This window comes from Tupaia chinensis, unplaced genomic scaffold, assembly GCF_000334495.1.
Source record: "Tupaia chinensis unplaced genomic scaffold, TupChi_1.0 Scaffold000272_1, whole genome shotgun sequence".
NCBI classification, from domain to species: domain Eukaryota; kingdom Metazoa; phylum Chordata; class Mammalia; order Scandentia; family Tupaiidae; genus Tupaia; species Tupaia belangeri.
The window spans coordinates 195,497-212,721 of NW_006159754.1; the positions used below are offsets into that span (position 1 = coordinate 195,497).

Below are 17,225 nucleotides of genomic sequence, written 5' to 3' on the forward strand. Positions count from 1 at the left end.
AGTATATTTAATTATGTCTATCTAGCCTCTTTAAATCTGGACTATCTCCACAGCGTCTGTATTTCATGACATGGGCATTTGGAAAAATTTAATTTTCCCATCTACACTTTTTTTTGAGAGTACTCCTTCCCCTCCTCCCCCCATGATTAGGTTCAAGATAACGCATTCTTAGCCAAAATATTGCATCAGCTTTTAAGGGTGTCACATCTGTAGGCACATGATGACCAACTGCCTTTCCTTGGTGATGTTAATTTTAATCATCAGGTGTTGTCTGATTTGTCACTGGCACCTTGATGTTGATAATAATACCAGCTTTGCTCTTCTTCCCCCCCGCCCGAAGACATTGTCTTACCATATTTCCTTCAGTCCTGCCTCAGCCTCCTGAGTAGCCGGGTCTACAGGTGCACACCCTGACTCTTGGGCCCTTCAGTCTTGTGCCCTGTCTTTTTACACTTGCTTAATTAGAAGTATTAGACTTCCCTAGATGATTTGACTGTTATAGCCCAAGTATGCTGATTGAGTCAGATTAGCTAGTGATAATCTTTATGGGTCCACTGTGAGTGGCAGAAATAGATGATGTAGTAAAACCCAAACTCACCAATGGAAACTAAGAAAAGGAAAGGGAATTTCTACTAGTTTTCTCAGTCAGAATTTGAAAAAGTTGATTCATAGAATTTTTTCTTTTGAGAGGTTTCTCCTATATGGCACGTGTGCTCACCAGACACACAGAGAGAGACAGACAGAAAGCGAGAAATCACCCCCCAGGGGGGATGGCCATGCTGCAGTCCTTTCTCCTCTGTTCTACTCTTGGGATCTTGGGCACGCACGCACACACGCCCAGCGTGAGTTTTAAGCCACCGGGTCCGGGACACAAACCGCTGTCAACTACATGGGAGTCCAGCAACATAGCCATTACGCTAACTGCTGGTCTCGAGTCATAGAATTTTTAAAAAGAAGTAAACTTTATCAAATGTGTTCATTAACTTTATCAAATTGAGATCAGATTATTTACTAAGTATTTGTTTGTTTTAATTTTTGCCAGTAGGGCCATGCGCTGACCAGAGAGAGAAAGTGAGAAAGCATCCCTACCCCCATGGGGAATGGTCATGCCACAGTCCCCTCTCCTCCATTTCTCCTTTTCTTGGGATTTTGGACGTGCACACATGCCTCCTGTGTTTTTCAGGCTACCAGACCTGGGACTTGAGCCACATCACTATCCGAGTGGGATCCAGCTGTCTTAACCACCACACCACCCGCTGGCCTGCTAAGTAGTTTTAGTATTTCACTATTGATATTATTTAATCTAATGATTAAAGCTGTTTAACAAAGTAGATTTATAATCAAGTATGTATTAAACAGGCTTATAGTTTTGGAGAGAAAAAAAAAAAACACTTCAACTAAGGCTTTGTCAGGATGATAAATCTCCACTTATTTACTTTTGTCCAAATATTAACTTTATGTTACTATGACATATAATATATGTTAAGAACTGAAGACCATTTAGGAGTCTTCATTCAGCAGAACAAGCTGTTCCTTTTTGTTCTAGGTGGACTACAGTAATACATACAGGACTGTAAAAACACAGAGCTGCATCCACCTTCTCAGCGAGGCTCATCTGTTAGTGAGAGCTGCCCTGATGGATGCCAGTCAGCTGGAACCCGCAGAGAAGGCGGAGCTGCTAGAAGCATTTAAAGAAAGCTGTGGACACCTTGGAGACTGTTACAGCAGGTTGGTGACACCTCTTGGAATACTGTTTCAGAGTCATTTGGATTTTGGTCATCCACATTGGCTTTTGATCTGATGAAAGGGGGAATGCATGAGAGGAAGTGGTTCACTTATTCACTGTGTCACAAGCATTTACTGAGCCTATACCATGTGCCCACATGTAGGTTTAGAGATACAAAGAGAAATGCGACCTATTTCCTGCCTTTAAGAAGTCATAGCTTATTAGGGAACCAGCAGTTAGCGTAATGGATATGTCGCTGGACTCCCACGTAGTCGACCGCGGTTCGCGTCTCGCGTCTCGGACCCGGTGGCTTAAAACTCACACCGGGCGCATGTGCATGTGTGCCCAAGATCCCGAGAGGAGAATGGAGGAGAAGGGATTGCAGCGTGGCCATCCCCCCTGGGGGGTGATTTCTCGCTCTCTGTCTCTATGTCTCTCTCTGTCTGTCTGGCGAGCGCACGCGCCCTGTAGCGAAAACCTCTCCAAAAAAAAAAAAAAAGAGAGAGAGAAAAAAGAAGCCATAGCTTGTTAGACGAGCATAGCTTATTAAACTCAAATTTATGAGTTTCCACTGCTTAATTTAGGAATTTGAAGGATTTTTCAGCCCTGCAGGGGCTCATATTAGTGAAAATTCCAAAGACAGCCATAGGACTAATTTATTGTCTATTAGTGTAAGGGCAAGGCACCAGTTGGACAGTCTTTCATTTTAGTCTTAGTAGTCAGTACTGTGATCATGCAAGAAAGGGACACTAGGATGAATAGTGACTTCTATTTTTGAGGATATTTAGAAATTTTTTTGGACATGATTGTTTTAGAGTCTTGCTTGACCCTTATAAATGATTATAAATTAATAAAAGAACCTTTTCTTACCTATAAACATTGTTCTTTTCTTTTTAAAGAAAGTTTACAGAGAGAGAAAGAGCTAGGCACCCCTAAAAAGGTTTCCACGTTGTGATCCACCCCATTTCAAGCAGTGCGGATGACAAGTGTGCACTTACTCTATGCTTGGAGAGGTCCCAGGATGCAAACCTAAGACCTTTTCCATGTGGATCCATTTGTGCTACTGTCATGACACTGGGCCCCAACACCATTATTTTAGAACCACATCATAAATAACAAAAAATTCACTTAATGAATTGTTGGGTTTTTAGATTTTTATTATGAGTAGGCAAAAAGAAACTGCACTCATTAGAATGACTTTATAAAATAAAGCGTAAGTGTCAGTTCCAATTACTCATGGTAGAAAAAGTATTTGGGGATGTACATCTTCTGGAAAGCGTGTGCTGTTTTATTATTAAATGTGTTAAATACCTAGGCTTAAAAATGACAAATTTGAATTTCCTTATTACTTTCTTTTTAGGCTTGATACACAGCATTCCCACCTCACCTTGCCATACTATAAGATGTCTGGTTTATCTATAGCCGAAGTTTTGGCCCGCGTGGACTGGACAGTAGAGGATGGATCCCAGAAATACGAGAGGGGATTAATCTTTTATATTAATCACTCACTTTATGAAAACCTGGATGAAGAATTAAGTGAGGTGAATATAGTTTTCTTTTTAGTTATAGCCAATCTTTTTAACTTTTCATTTTTGGGATTTATTTTATCTAATACTTATAGAAGTTGAGTTCCAAGTATTTTTCTTCTTTGATATTCTTTTTTTTTTTTCCTCTGAAAAAATAACATGCCTTTTCCTTTGTTAATGATCATGGAGTTACAGCTTGGCAAAGCGCTCCCCGGTCATCTCATACTTTCTGTTACACGGGTGGAGATATGCTCCTTGTGGTTCAGTGACCTCCCCCGTGGCAGTAGCATGTCTTTAGAAGAGTGACCTGGCATGGGCCTCGCCTTTGTCCTTCTGTCCACAGTCTGTCCCCCAGCTTTACTTGCCCCATTCTTCAGGTGTCCAAATCCTCACTCACAAAACCCAGGCTCAAAACTCAGCATATTTGCATTTAGTTATGTTAAAAATATTTGAGGGATAGGCCAGCCAGCGCTGTGGTGGTTAAGGGGACTGAATCCCACATGGCTGACTATGCTATTAGAGTCCTGGACCCAGCAGCTTGAAAAAAACATGGGACATTTGCGCATGAGTACCCAAAATCCTGAAAGGCAGGAGAACTGGAAAAGGGATTGCAGTGTGACCATCCCTCATGAGGGGTGCTTTCATTTTTTTTTTTTCCTTTGGAGAGGTTTTTTGCTATAGGGCACATGCACTCGCCAGAAAGACAGTGAGAGACAGAGAGATAGAAAGCAAGAAATCACCCCCCAGGGGGATGGCCATGCTGCAATTCCTTCTCCTCCATTCTCCTCTCGGGATCTTGGGCATGCACGCACACGCACCCAGTGTGAGTTTAAGCCACCGGGTCCGGGATTTGAACCGCAGTCAACTATATGGGAGTTCAGCGACATAGCCATTACACTAACTGCTGGTCCCCATTTTTTTTTTAAAAGAATTATTTCATTAGGGAACCAGCAGTTAGCGTAATGGCTATGTCGCTGGACTCCCACGTAGTCGACCGCGGTTCGTGTCCCGGACCTGGTGGCTTGGAACTCACATCAGGCGCGTGCACGTGCGTGCCCAAGATCCCGAGAGGAGAATGGAGGAGAAGGGATTGCGGCGTGACCATTCCTCCTGGGGGGTGATTTCTCGCTTTCTGTCTCTATGTCTCTGTCTGTCTGGCGAGCGCAAAAAAAAAGAAAAAAAAAAAAAAAAAAAAAAAAAAAACCTCTCCAAAAAAACAAAAAAGAATTATTTCATTAAACTTTATTTATTTATTTAATTTTGATCAGGTTGGGGGTGGGGAGAGAAGTGAGAAAGCAAGCCACCAGGTCCAGGACTCAAACCGTGGTCGGCCATGTGGGAGTCCAGCGCCCTTAACTACCACGCCACCTGCCAGCCCCGATGAGGGGTACTTTCTTACTTTCTCTTCCTTTCATAGGAGTTAATTCCAGTTACTAATAGTAGTAGAAAAGTATTTTTCGATTTATGTCTTCTGGAAAGCATGATCTATTCTATTATTTAATGTGTTAGATACCTAACAGATTTGAGGACCAGTGGCTGGCGTAATGCTTACATGGTTGGACTCCACGCAGTTGACCACAGTTCGAGTCCTGGACCTTGTGGCTTAAAACTCAAGCCAGATGCATGTGCATGTGTGCCCAAAATTCCTAGAGGAGAATGGAAAAGGGATTGTGGTGTGGTCATCCCCCCAGGGGGTGATTTCTCACTTTCTTCCCGTCTGTCTCTCCAGCAAGCACATGTGCCCTATAGCAATAAAAAAGAATAACAAATTTAAGTTTTCTTATTTCTCTCTCTTTAGGGACACATACATATATATGTATACATACACATATGTGTGTGTGTGTATATATATATATATATATATGATTTTAACACAGAAATAGAGAGAAAGGAAGTAAGAAATCACACCATATGGGGGATAGTCACGCCCTAATCCCTTCTCCATTTCTCTTTCATTTCCATATTTTGAGCACTCATACACAGATGCCTGATGCATTTTTTTCAAGCTTTTTTTTTTTTTTTTACACTGAGATTTTTGCTGTAGGGCGCATATGCTTGCCAGAGACACAGAAAGTGAGAAATCACCCCCTGGGGGGATGGACATGGACATGCCATAGTGTCTTCTCCTCCATTCTTCTCTTGGGGTTTTGGGCACACACACACACACACACACTCACACACACACACACGTCTGCATGAGTTTCAAGCCACCAGGTCTGGGACTCAAACTGCAGTTGGCCATGTAGGAGTCCAGTGACGTAACCATTATACCATCTCCTGGCCCTGGGTCTGGGACCTTTAACAGCACAGTTGACCATGAGGGATCTTTCCCTCTTACCCTCCATACCACTGGCTGGCCTCCCCTTCGCATATTTTACACGTAGTTGAATGCAAACATGCTGAGTTGGAAATTGTGACACCAAATGTCTTAAGGTTTTGAGAGAAATAAGATTTTACTTATATAAATTATTATACTTCATTGGGTAAATATTTTGAACTAAGTTGTAGGATCTTTTTGTTTTAACCACATGGGAGTCCAGCGCCTTCAACCACCATGCCATCTGCTGGCTCCTGTTTCATTTTGTTTTGTTTGCTTTTGTTTTTAATTTTTTTAGAAAGCATGTGTACCTGCCAGAAAGAGAGGAAGTGGGAGCAAGCACCCACCATGGGGAATGGCCATGCCGCAGTCCCTTCTCCTCCATTCCTCCATTCTGTCAGGATTTGGGGCACACATGCACATGGGCCTGGCATGTTTCTCAGGCCATTGGGTCCAGAACTCAAACCACAGGGTCACCTCCATAAGATCTGGCTGCCTTAGCAAGCCCAAGTTGTATTTTTTTTCTATGGTTCTTAAGTATAACATAATGTAATATTTATTTTCTTCTTCTGAACTATTAATTAGATATGTTTAGCTGGGTACAGTGGCATGAATCTGTAATCCCAGTTACTTGGACTGAGGCAGGAAGATCATGAATTTGAGGCCAGCCTGGGCAACGTAGTGAGGCCCTGTCCTAAAACTATTAAAAATAAGTAAAATAATAAAAACTAGAAATGTTGGTCATGGCCTGGTACATATTTCTACTGCATTTTCTTCATTATAATTCAGCAGAGAGATCATTTCAGCTCTAACACATCAGCATCAGTTTTGTCTTTTCAATCAAAAGGTAATGCTATAATTTGATCCTAATTGTAGTCTTTGTATCTAGGCTTCAGCTCGATAGATAGTTTGGCTGATTGTGTTGCTTTCCATCGACTGACCTTTATTCTCCGTTCGTGCTCACCGAAGGAATTAGCAGCCAAGGTGGTGCAGATGTTCCATGCAGCTGAGCCCAAGCAACTGCCTCATATCCTCTGTAGCCCTTCCATGAAGAATACGAATCCTTTAACTGCCATGAGCTACCTAAAGAAGCTGGATACTTCTGGGTTTTCATCGATCTTAGTGACATTGACCAAAGCAGCCATGGCTCTGAAAATGGGAGATCTTGACATGTACAGGGACGAAATGAAAAGCCATTCAGAGGTACGATGCCCTGCCTGGTATTAAGAGCAGTCGGAAGCAGGACCTGGCAGTCCTGACCTCTTTAGCTTTCTTTTGGCTTCTTTCTAGCTCATTTTCTTAGTTGTAATGGAAAACAAATTTAATATTAGAAGGGGAGTGATCCAAGTAGGACTTTGGATCCGATAGATGGAAAAAGAAATGACTGGGACCAGCAGATGGCATAATGGTTACATAGCTGGACTCCCACGTAGTTGATCATGATTCTAGTCCCAGACTTGACAGCTTGAAACTCACACCTGGCATGTGTGCCTAAAATCCTGAGAGGAGAATGGAGGAGGAGGGATTGCAATATGATCATCCCCCCGGGTGTGGGTGTGTGTGTGTGTGTGTGTGTGTGTGATTTTTTTGCTTTCTGTCTCTTTCTCTCTGGTGAGCACATGTGCCCAAATAGCAAATAACTCTCGAAAAAGAAAAAGAAATGACTGATACATAGCAGTCATGGATAGCCAAGGATCTTTCCCCTTAATGTCAGGTGTGTTCAGCGTACTGCACTTTGTACTGAAGAATATACGGGCTCTGTCGTGAGTGGGCAGTCTGATCTGGCATAAGAGATACAGTATGTGGACTAAAAGCAAAGCAGAGTGATTTTTTTGTTTTTTTGTTTTTTTGTTTTTTTTTACTTTTTTTGTTTTGTTTTGAGAGGTTTTTGATATAGGGTATGTACAATCACCAGAAAGAAACAGAGAGAGGCAGAAAGTGAGAAATCACCCTCTGGGGGGATGGCCACCACCACAATCTCTTCTCCGTTCTCCTCTTGGGATCTTGAGCACACACGCACATGCACTCGGCGTGAGTTTAAGCCGCTGGGTCTGGGACTCATACTGTGGTTGACTACATGGGAGTCCAGCCACATAGCCATTATGCCAACTGCTTTAATGGCTATGTGTTTAAATGCTATGTGTTTAAGTATAGCAAGGGGAATGTTAACTGTGAGCCTTAGGAGTCTAGTTGTGGCAGAAGTAGCTTGCACTTTAGAAAGGCACAGATGAATTTGTGGAGGGTCGAATGGTGTATCAAAGACAGAAAGCATTTCTCTTGGAAAAGAGGCCATTTAGGGACAAGAGCCAAAGATGCTAATAATTTAGGATAAGAATATAGTGTTAATGTCAGGGGCACTTACTGTGTCCCAGGCCATAGTCTAAGCCCCTCTATGTGTGTATTACCCTGTTAAATTCAGACATAATGCTATGAAATAGGTGCTGTTAGATAGAGGGGGTAGCTAGGACACGGGAGGTTAAATCACTTACTCAGAACCACACACCTGGTGAGTGGTAGAGCCAGAACTGAACCAGGCAGCCTGACTTCAGAACCTGTGCTTCTGTGCCTCTGTGCTTTTGTTGCCCGATTGTGATTAAATGCCCACAGTATGACTTTGGTTTCTAAAATTAGAAGAAAAGAAGTGTTTTTCCACTGTACAAATGACACGTTTTGTATTGATGAGGAGAGTAAGTCACCATCTTGGTGTTTTCTGCTGTGAAGAATATAATTCTAGAAAAATAAGGATTCTTTCCATAATTTTGAAAGAACATTCGATAGATTGTTTTCAAATCAAGTAAACCTAAATATATAGCTCTCTATAAAAGCAGGATATCTTTGTATGTGTGTGTTTGTGTGTCGTGTATGTCTGTGACTATGTAAGTGTGTATGAGTGCGCCAAAGCAGGATATCTTTGTGTGTGTGTGTGTGTGTGTTTGTATATGTCGGTGACCGTGTGTGTGTATGTTTGTGTATATCTGTAACTGTGTAAATGTGTATGAGTGTGCTAAAGCAAGATATCTTGATACTTAGTTGAATATTAATAACTCTTACAAGACAATTCATGGTATCCTTCGCAGAGTAAGGATTTTGTAGTTAAAAAATTGTAATTGGGTCAGCAAGGGGTATAGGGGTTAAGGTGCTGGACTCCCACATGGTCAACCAAAATTCGAGTCCCAGACTCAACAGCTTGAAACTCATGCCAGGCATGTATACATGCGTGCCCCAAATCCCGAGAGGAGAATGGAGGAGAGGGGGTTGTGATGTGGTCATCTCCTCTTGGAAGCAGTTTCTCACTTTCTCTTTCTGTGTTTCTGGTGAGCGCATGCACCCTGTAGCAAAAATCTCTCTTAAGGAAAAAAAAAATGTGATTAACTTAAATTATTAATGGCTTAACAATGAATTGTAAACATCCTAGCTTGTATGTCCAAGATGGACAACTTGAATGCAATGTATATTTTATTCCTAAATTTCTTTCTTTATCTGAAGATGAAGTTGGTCTGTGGCTTCATTCTGGAACCCCGGCTACTGATTCAGCAATGGAAGGGACAGACCGTTCCGACCGAGCTCACATTCCACTTGAAGGAGACTCAGCCTGGCTTGCTTGTCGCTGCAGTCCTAGGCTTGCAGAAGAACGACAAAATTGGAATTGAAGAAGCAGATTCCTTCTTTAAGGTTAGTCACTTTGAAAATGTTATTTTTCTGTTTTTTTTTTTTTTCTAAAGTTTTATAAGAGGAGATTTTTGCTATTGAGCATATGTGCTCGCCAGAGAGACAGAAAGTGAGAAATCACCCACTCAGGGGAGATAGCCATGCCACAGTCTCTTCTCCTCCATTCCCTTGGGATCTTGGGCATGCACACAAACACATGACTGGCATGAGTTTCAGGCTGCCGGATCTGGAACTCAGACGGTGGTTGGCCATGTGCAAGTCCAGCAATAAAACCATCTACTGGTCTCGAAAATGTTATTTTTCTGGATGGCCTAATAAAATCAGTAAAGAGAGAAGTGAGCTTTTCATTTGTTTGTTTATTGAAAAAACAGACTAACACATAGTTAATTTATAAGATAAAAGTATATAATAAAATAACATAGCTGGAGAAACTCCTTGCAGCCTAAAATCCACTTTCTGTTTACAGTGTCTGGATTTGTTTTGGCTATGGCACTAACACTCATGGTAAATTATGAATTGCATGGCCCATGTAACAATATGAATTGAGCCCAGCTGTAACTGGATCAGTGCTAGGTCCTGGAATCCAGGGGCTCGTTTTACTGTTTTCAAGGTGCTGTGTGGTAAGGATGAAGATCTGATCCCTCAGCTCTTGATAGACTTTTGGGAAGCCCAGCTAGTAGCTTGTCTCCCAGACGTGGTGCTTCAGGAACTCTTTTTCAAACTCACATCGCAGTACATCTGGAGATTATCGAAGAGGCAGCATCCTGACACCACGCCATTGCGAACGTCAGAGGATCTGGTAAGAGAACAGTACCTTAAATTAAACTCCTGTGTTGCGCACTAAAATATTTACCTTCTTAAGAACTTAGAATCCAACCTAGTTTTCTATTACTGTTAACCTTATTTAAATAAGAGTTAAAATATATTTAAAACGTGTCTATGACTGAAGTTGCCCACATTTTAAATAATCTTACTTTCTGAAGAATGTCCCCGGCTGCTCCTATATGACTTAGAGTGATACCTCAGTAGCCAGAGTGCGTGGGAAGGGGCTTTCGCCCGAACGTTACCATGTCTGTGCCTTTTTGGCAGAGGGTCATTAGTGGACCATGAGAGAAGAGGCATCTGCAGGCCCCCCTGGTGGGAGAGGAGTTGCAGAGGCTTCGGGAGGGAGATGTGCCTTCCGGGCCCCTGGTTCCCGTCAGCTGCACACACCAGAGCCCTTTTCAGTATCCCAGACAGCCATTGCAGCTCTGCAAACCCTTCCTCCGTTCTCCTCTCCCAGCCCCTTTGCCTCTCATGGATGCCATGGCTGATGTGAGTTAACTGGAAAAGCTACCAACTTCTTTTTAGATATTATTTAGAGGTTTTTGCCTTAGGCGTGTGTATTTGCCAGGGAGAGAGACACAGTGAGAGGGAAAGTGAGAAATCACCCCTGGGGGCATGGCCATGCCACACTCCCTTCTCTTTCATCCTCTTCCTGGGATCTTAGGCACACACACAAGCACACACCTGTGCCCGGCATGAGTTTCAGGCCACCAGGCATGACACTCCAACCGCAGTCAGCCATGTGGGAGTCCAGAAACGTAACTGCTATACCACCAGCTTCTTGAATACGAGGAGTTGTATGGGAGTTGTCTTGAGAATTTATGGAAGATACTTTGCCTCCAAAGCAAGTAGTATAAGTAAAAGTTATTTCCAGTGTTTGATTAACCCTTTTTTTGAGTTTAATTAGCTTAAAAGCATTTCTGGTCTTTTTGCTAGAAAGTGCCTCTTTGGAATATTATACATTTCAAAATTTAAGGAAGTATTTAGTGCAGATTACTTCGTGCCTACATGGCCAGGCTGATATATTTTTCAGAGGAATATATTCTCAGACTTTTCCTTCCCATTCCCAAGAAGCTGCATGCCTAATTCTGTGACATGACAGAGGGTTGACAATTGCTTGCTTTTGGTTGGAGGGCTGAAAAAAGTTTTTTTTTGTTGTTATACTTTGTTAATGAGAAGTTTCTTTCATGTTTTAGATAAATGCCTGTAGTCATTATGGTTTAATCTATCCTTGGGTTCATGTCTTAATCTCATCTGATTCCTTGGCTGATAAAAATTATACAGAAGACCTGTCAAAATTACAGGTAAATAAAAATACCTCTTTTTTCTTAAGAGTATTTAATATAAATATAGCATTTCAATTTCACAAGACCTCAAGTGTCTTATTAGTCTAGAAGGTATTATTTTGGGGGAAAAAATTCACAGGTAGGCATTCTGAGAAGGCTTGGTGGAATTCTTGCCTCTGCCTAAAACTGCTGATGGGTGGGCTCTGGGCTGAGAGGCTGGTTGCATTGCAGGTAGGTACGTGGGCAGGGTTCATAAATCATATGACTACCTTCCTCATTTTTAGGATGTGCTTGAAAACACTTTGTGAAATGAAAACATAACAAATGTTTAGTGTTTCCATTTTTAAAAATTTGCTATGGAATGCGTGCACTTGCTAGAGAGAGAAAGCGAGAAAGCGCCCCCTAGGGGAGAAGGCCATGCTGCAGTCCCTTCTCCTCTCTTCTCTCGGGATTTGGAGCATGCACATACCTGCTCTTGGTGTGTTTCTCAAGCTGCCAGGTCTGGGACTGGAACTAGGGAGTCAGCTCTGTGGGATCCAGTCGCCTTCACCACCACACCTCTGGCTAGCTTTTAGTAGAGTTTTTATTTATGGACTCTTATTATTTTAGTGTTGATTTACACATTTAAGGCCTCTCACCACTACTGTTTGTCTTATAAAAACAGCCCATGTAACCAGTTCATCTGGCCCCTGAAAAAGGATTTTTAAAAGATAAGAGGGGCACAGTTAGAGGATGTAGAGCATCCTGTGAGAATTCTGACCATGGCAGGGTTTCGACTGGGAATGAGAAATAAGGTCTGTGTGACTCGGTGGATCAGCTGGGCTAGATGGATGTGTGATTCACTAATGCAATTACAGCCCAAGGGCCGAATGTCATCCCCACAGCTTTTTCATTTTATTTACCCAATGTAACTGCCAACACATAAAAATTGAGATATATTAAGAATTCTGAGTTTCAACTTACTCTTGAAAAATTCAGCAAAACTGGTAACCCTGGCCCTCACTGCATCTGAGGCCTGAGGGTTGGAGGCAGTGGTGGCTCTCCTCCTTGGCAGTGCTCATACTGCCCTGTCTGCCCACCTCTCACCTCTGGGTCTTCCTGACCCAGATACTCGGTGGCTCATGTCCATCTTCCAGATAGCCAACTGTCTTAGAGGAATGGGGAGGTTCAGAATCACCTGGAGAACTTTCCAAAATTGTATGACCACCTGCCCACACATATTTGATATGAGTGTCTGTCATTGTCTTCAGTCACAGTAATCGTATATTTGTACAATAATTAAAACCGCCTGGGGCCAGCAGGTAGCACGGTGGTTAAGGTGCTGGAATCCCACATGGCTGACCAAGGTTCAAGTCCTGGACTTGCTGGCTTGAAAATGATGCCAGATACATGCCCAAGATCTCAGGAGAAGAATGGAGGAGAACGGATTGTGATGTGGCCATCCTCCCTGAGGGGTGATTTCTTACTTTCTCTCTCGTCGTCTCTGTCTCTGTCTGGCGAGGGCACAGGGCCTATGGCAAAAACCTTAAAAAAAGCCTATGTTATCTACATATCAAAAAGCCACTGTTTGGAATGACACTAAGTAGCAGATTTCCTGTCCTTTGTCAAAGTAGTTGTGGTTCCCCTCTCCGCTGCCTCCTTGCCAACCCTTTCCTCAGAGCAATGGGTTGTGGTGGTAGAAGTGGAGAAGACCTAGAGGTCAGTGGATTCCAGCCCTGCAGAGTCAGAGCTGAGGGAGGCATGATCAGACAGAGGGAAAATGGTGCATGTGTTACAGCTAGAGAGGGGTCTGTTTCTAAACCCGAAACAGTGGAGCATTCTGCTAAGATACAGACATTAGCATTAACTGTTTTAAAGAATAACAGTAGCCCTTGAACCATTTTTAATCCAGTGATACATGTGTTGTTTAGATTTCTTATCTATTTATTGTTACGCTAATTGATGATCTGATCGGATACAAGTAAGCAGTAGTTCTTGGGTAATCCATTTTGTGCCAAGTTTTGACTAGATTCTTTCACTGTGGTGTGAGAACCAGTGCCTCGGCCCCTCCTGCCCCACCCCTTATCCAGATTAATCAAGAGCCGAATGTAGAAGTAATCGGTTTTCTTCTCTGTTGGCAATCTTGTGAGTGGGAAGGTACCAACTTAGTTCATCTTTCCCATCTAATTGTCAGGAAATTATTCAGAAGAATAATTCAGTAACATTGTAGAAGAAGCAGAGACCAACCTTATTCTCCTAGCCATTCCTTAGTAGGTATTTGGAATAAAATAATCACACTGATCATAAATGAGTAGTTTACATTCCATATCTTCCCGTGAGTCTGAGAAGATGCTGTAGCAAAAAGAGCACAGAGAGAAGAAAATTAGGCCATGACCATCTCATCCTTATCCAGGAGAAAAGAAGTGGAAATGATTTTGATTATAGAGTCAAAAGTAGTATAAAAAGTTTAAATGCTTAAAAGTAAAGTATTGGTAAAATTCTGAATACTGATGTAATACTTCCCCCCCATCATCCTGCCATGGCAATGGTGTTGCTACAAATGGTTTCAGGTCTAAAGGATTGCTTTGATTTCCTTAAGTGTCAAATTTTATTTTTGACTGTATACGTAGTGCTTGCTCATTATAGAAAATTTAGGAAAATAACCAAAGTGTGAAAACAAAAAGTGGGACTTTTCATCCCTTCTCCAGCGAGCTCATTTCTGTTTGAATTTGGAGTGTTCTTCCAAAGATGTTTCCATGTGTACATACACCTATGTAGATTTTCTAAAACCAAACATGCTCTTACCTTTTATCATGTTATTATGAGCATTTTCTCATTAATTAGCCATTGAAATCATAATTTTGGAGTCTACGTAATATTCCATCATAAGGTGTACTGTAATTTACTTACTCATCCCTTATTGTTGAACATTTTGATTATTTCTCATTTTTCACTATTATGACTCTTCCTGTGATTATCACTGGGCATAAATCTTTGACAGACTGTTGATTCCTTCCTTAGGGTAGGGTTTTACTTAATTTTTTTAAATTTTTTTTTTGTTTAAGAGAGATTTTTGCTATAGGGCACAGGTGCTTCCCACAGAGACAGAAGGTGAGAAATCATCCTGCAGTGGGGATGATCACGCTGCAGTCCCTCCTCTTCTGTTCTCCTCTTGGGATTTTGGGCACACATTCACACGCACCTGGCATGAGTTTTAAGCCGCTGGCTCTGGGACTCAGACCGCGGTCAGCTACCTGGGAGTCCAGCGATGTAATCATTACACCATCTGCTGGTCCTCAGGATGGGGTTTTAAACAGTTTCTATTAGTTTTAGCTTATAGTCCATCCAGAGCAAATAGTTATTTTAAAAATTATTGCTGTTAAACAGATTTGCTCTGTAAACTAGAAGTGGTTTCAAGATTAATATTTCATACGACTTAAATTTATTAAATAAGGATCATATACCTGTGTTCTAAAATTTCATTCTTTCTCTTTTGTTTTTTGCAAGTGAGGTGTTGTTTTTTTTTGTTTGTTTGTTTGTTTTTTGAGTTTCCTGTAGGGTGCATGCGCTCACCAGAGAGAGACAGAGGGAAAGAAAGTAAGAAATCACCCCCCAGGGAGGATGGCCATGCCGCAATTCCTTCTCCTCCATTCTCCTCTCAGGGTCTTGGGCACGTACGCCCATGTGCCCGGCATAAGTTTAAGCTACCAGGTCCAGGACTTGAACTGTAAGCTACCAGGTCCAGGACTTGAACTGTGGTCGTCTGTGGTCGAGAACGTGGAAGTGCATTGACTTAGCCATTATGCTAACTGCTGGTCCCTGCAAGTGAGGTTTTAAAATACTGTATTCTGTCCGGTTGTTGAGAAAGATATGATGCATTTTTGCATAGAAAAATAACGTCAAGACTTTCTCGACAACCTAAGATAACGTTTATGTTATTTTATGCGTGCTTCATTCCATAACATTTCACTTTTCTGTTCATAGTCTCTTATCTGTGGTCCTTCATTTGACATAGCTTCCATCATTCCGTTCTTGGAGCCGCTCTCAGAAGATACCATCGCTGGCCTCAGTGTCCATGTTCTGTGTCGTACACGCTTGAAAGAGTATGAACAGTGCATAGACACACTGCTAGAGCGGTGCCCGGAGGCACTCATTCCGTATGCCAGCCATGAGCTGAAAGAAGAGAACCGGGTATGCTTCTCAGATTACGTTATGGGGCTTGATCACAGTGATAGTCAGATTTGATAACACGTTGCCCTGTCCACAAAGTGGCAACAGCTTATGCTAGTCCAGCCTCACAAGGCTGTGTGGGTCCAGTGAGCGTCTATGTTTTAGATGTTGTATGGTTTAGATGTTTAGATGCCGTTAAAATCTGTGGTGAATGATACATTATCATCATTAAAAACCTCTTGTCTGGAGATGAAGTAGGCAAAAATCTGAAGAGTTGGGAAACAAGATATATGATAGGAAAATACTTTGTGTGCCACATAGGGTCTTTAGTTTAGAAATTAAATTACTTTTAGACTTTAGTACTTTTTCTTCTCTTCCTTCATTCCATCTTGTCCCTTAAGAGACGATACCGAGGCATGTCTGTTTCCTCTTGAAAATAGCTATGTACTCATGTACAAAATATGTATTAGTGGATTTTCATGTCACAAACTTGACTTTTATGTTACCGCTGAAGTAGAAGATTAGCTGCTACAGCTTCTGTTATAACTAAGTTGGATGCCTTAACCAAAATGTGTTTTTGTCCCGTGCACCGTCTTCCTATTCTCATTGGAAATCTGAGTATAAAATACATCAAACTAAAACATATTCATTTTTTTCCCCAAGATAGGCTCTATGGTGGAAAAAACTGCTGCCTGAACTTTGTCAGAAAATAAAATGTGGTGGAGAGAAATACCAACTCTACCTGTCATCACTAAAAGGTAAAATGATTTTTTGAGTATAAACTTAAAAGTCTCTCACTCTCTATTTTTTTTTTTTGCTAGAGAGCATGTGCACTCACCAGAGACAGAAATAGGGAAAGGACAAAAGAAAGCAGCACTCCCCATGGGGCATGGTTACACCAATCCCTTCTCTTTTATCTCTTCCTCTTCTGAGGATTGTTAGACGTACACACACACACACACACACACACACACCAACAAGGCTGAGACTCAGACTGTATGGTCAACCATGCAGGATCTAGTGCCTTAACCACCAGGCCATGGAGCTGCCCTTTTCAATTTTTATTTTCTTTTTATTTTTTTCCTCCTTTCCTTCTGTCTGTCTGTCTTTCTTTCTTTCTTTTTCTTTCTTTCTTTCTTTCTTTCTTTCTTTCTTTTTTAAATGTGACTCTTGAGGTGAAGAGTGATTTGGAGAGACTTTCAGCATTCATACGCCCCCTTCTCCCATCAAATTTGATAATCATTTATCTTTTCTTATCACAGAGCTAATAACCTTTTAGAAACATTTAATAGAATATCATGGTCATAGAAACTCACAACTTCAATATTTGAAGAAAAAAAAATTATTGCCAGAGGACGCCTGAAAGAACAAGAGAGAGAAAGCACTTCCCAGGGGGCATGGTCGTGCTGCAGTCCTTTTTTCCCTCCATTTCTCGATCCCATCAGGACTTGGGGCACATGAGCCTCACGTGTTTTTTTCAAGCCACTGGGTTGGGAATTGAACTGTGGTTGACCACGTGGGCTTCTGCTTTCTATGCATAGCACTTAACCTCTGCACTGTGGAGTAGCCCTTAAAAATTTGTATAGCTATTAAGACAATTATATATTTTATCAGTGATCTGGATGCTTAATGTATTTCACACAAAAAGTTAAAATTATTTTTATTGGGTCCAGCTTAGTGGATAAGGCGCTGGACTCTCACATGACCAATGCTGTTCAAGTCCCAGA

General features: G+C 41.8%; 1 protein-coding gene across 8 annotated transcripts in view; it reads left to right on the forward strand.

The window, feature by feature from the left end:
- Nucleotides 1-17,225, forward strand: part of HPS3 (HPS3 biogenesis of lysosomal organelles complex 2 subunit 1) — a 49,367-nt gene that overhangs the window by 28,047 nt on the left and 4,095 nt on the right. The window contains exons 10-16 of one of the 8 annotated variants that reach the window (XR_334709.3): nt 3,087-3,267; nt 6,539-6,772; nt 9,056-9,241; nt 9,849-10,037; nt 11,260-11,367; nt 15,313-15,519; nt 16,162-16,256. Coding sequence is in view for 3 of the 8 variants with exons in the window: in XM_006149716.3 (XP_006149778.1) it covers nt 3,087-3,267; nt 6,539-6,772; nt 9,056-9,241; nt 9,849-10,037; nt 11,260-11,367; nt 15,313-15,519; nt 16,166-16,256 (1,196 nt within the window). In the remaining 5 variants the exon portion in view is untranslated. Of the gene's footprint in view, nt 1-3,086; nt 3,268-6,538; nt 6,773-9,055; nt 9,242-9,848; nt 10,038-11,259; nt 11,368-15,312; nt 15,520-16,161; nt 16,257-17,225 lie in introns of those variants that run through there. The other 7 variants (XR_003549564.1, XR_003549565.1, XM_006149716.3 and 4 more) reach the window with 7 other exon arrangements.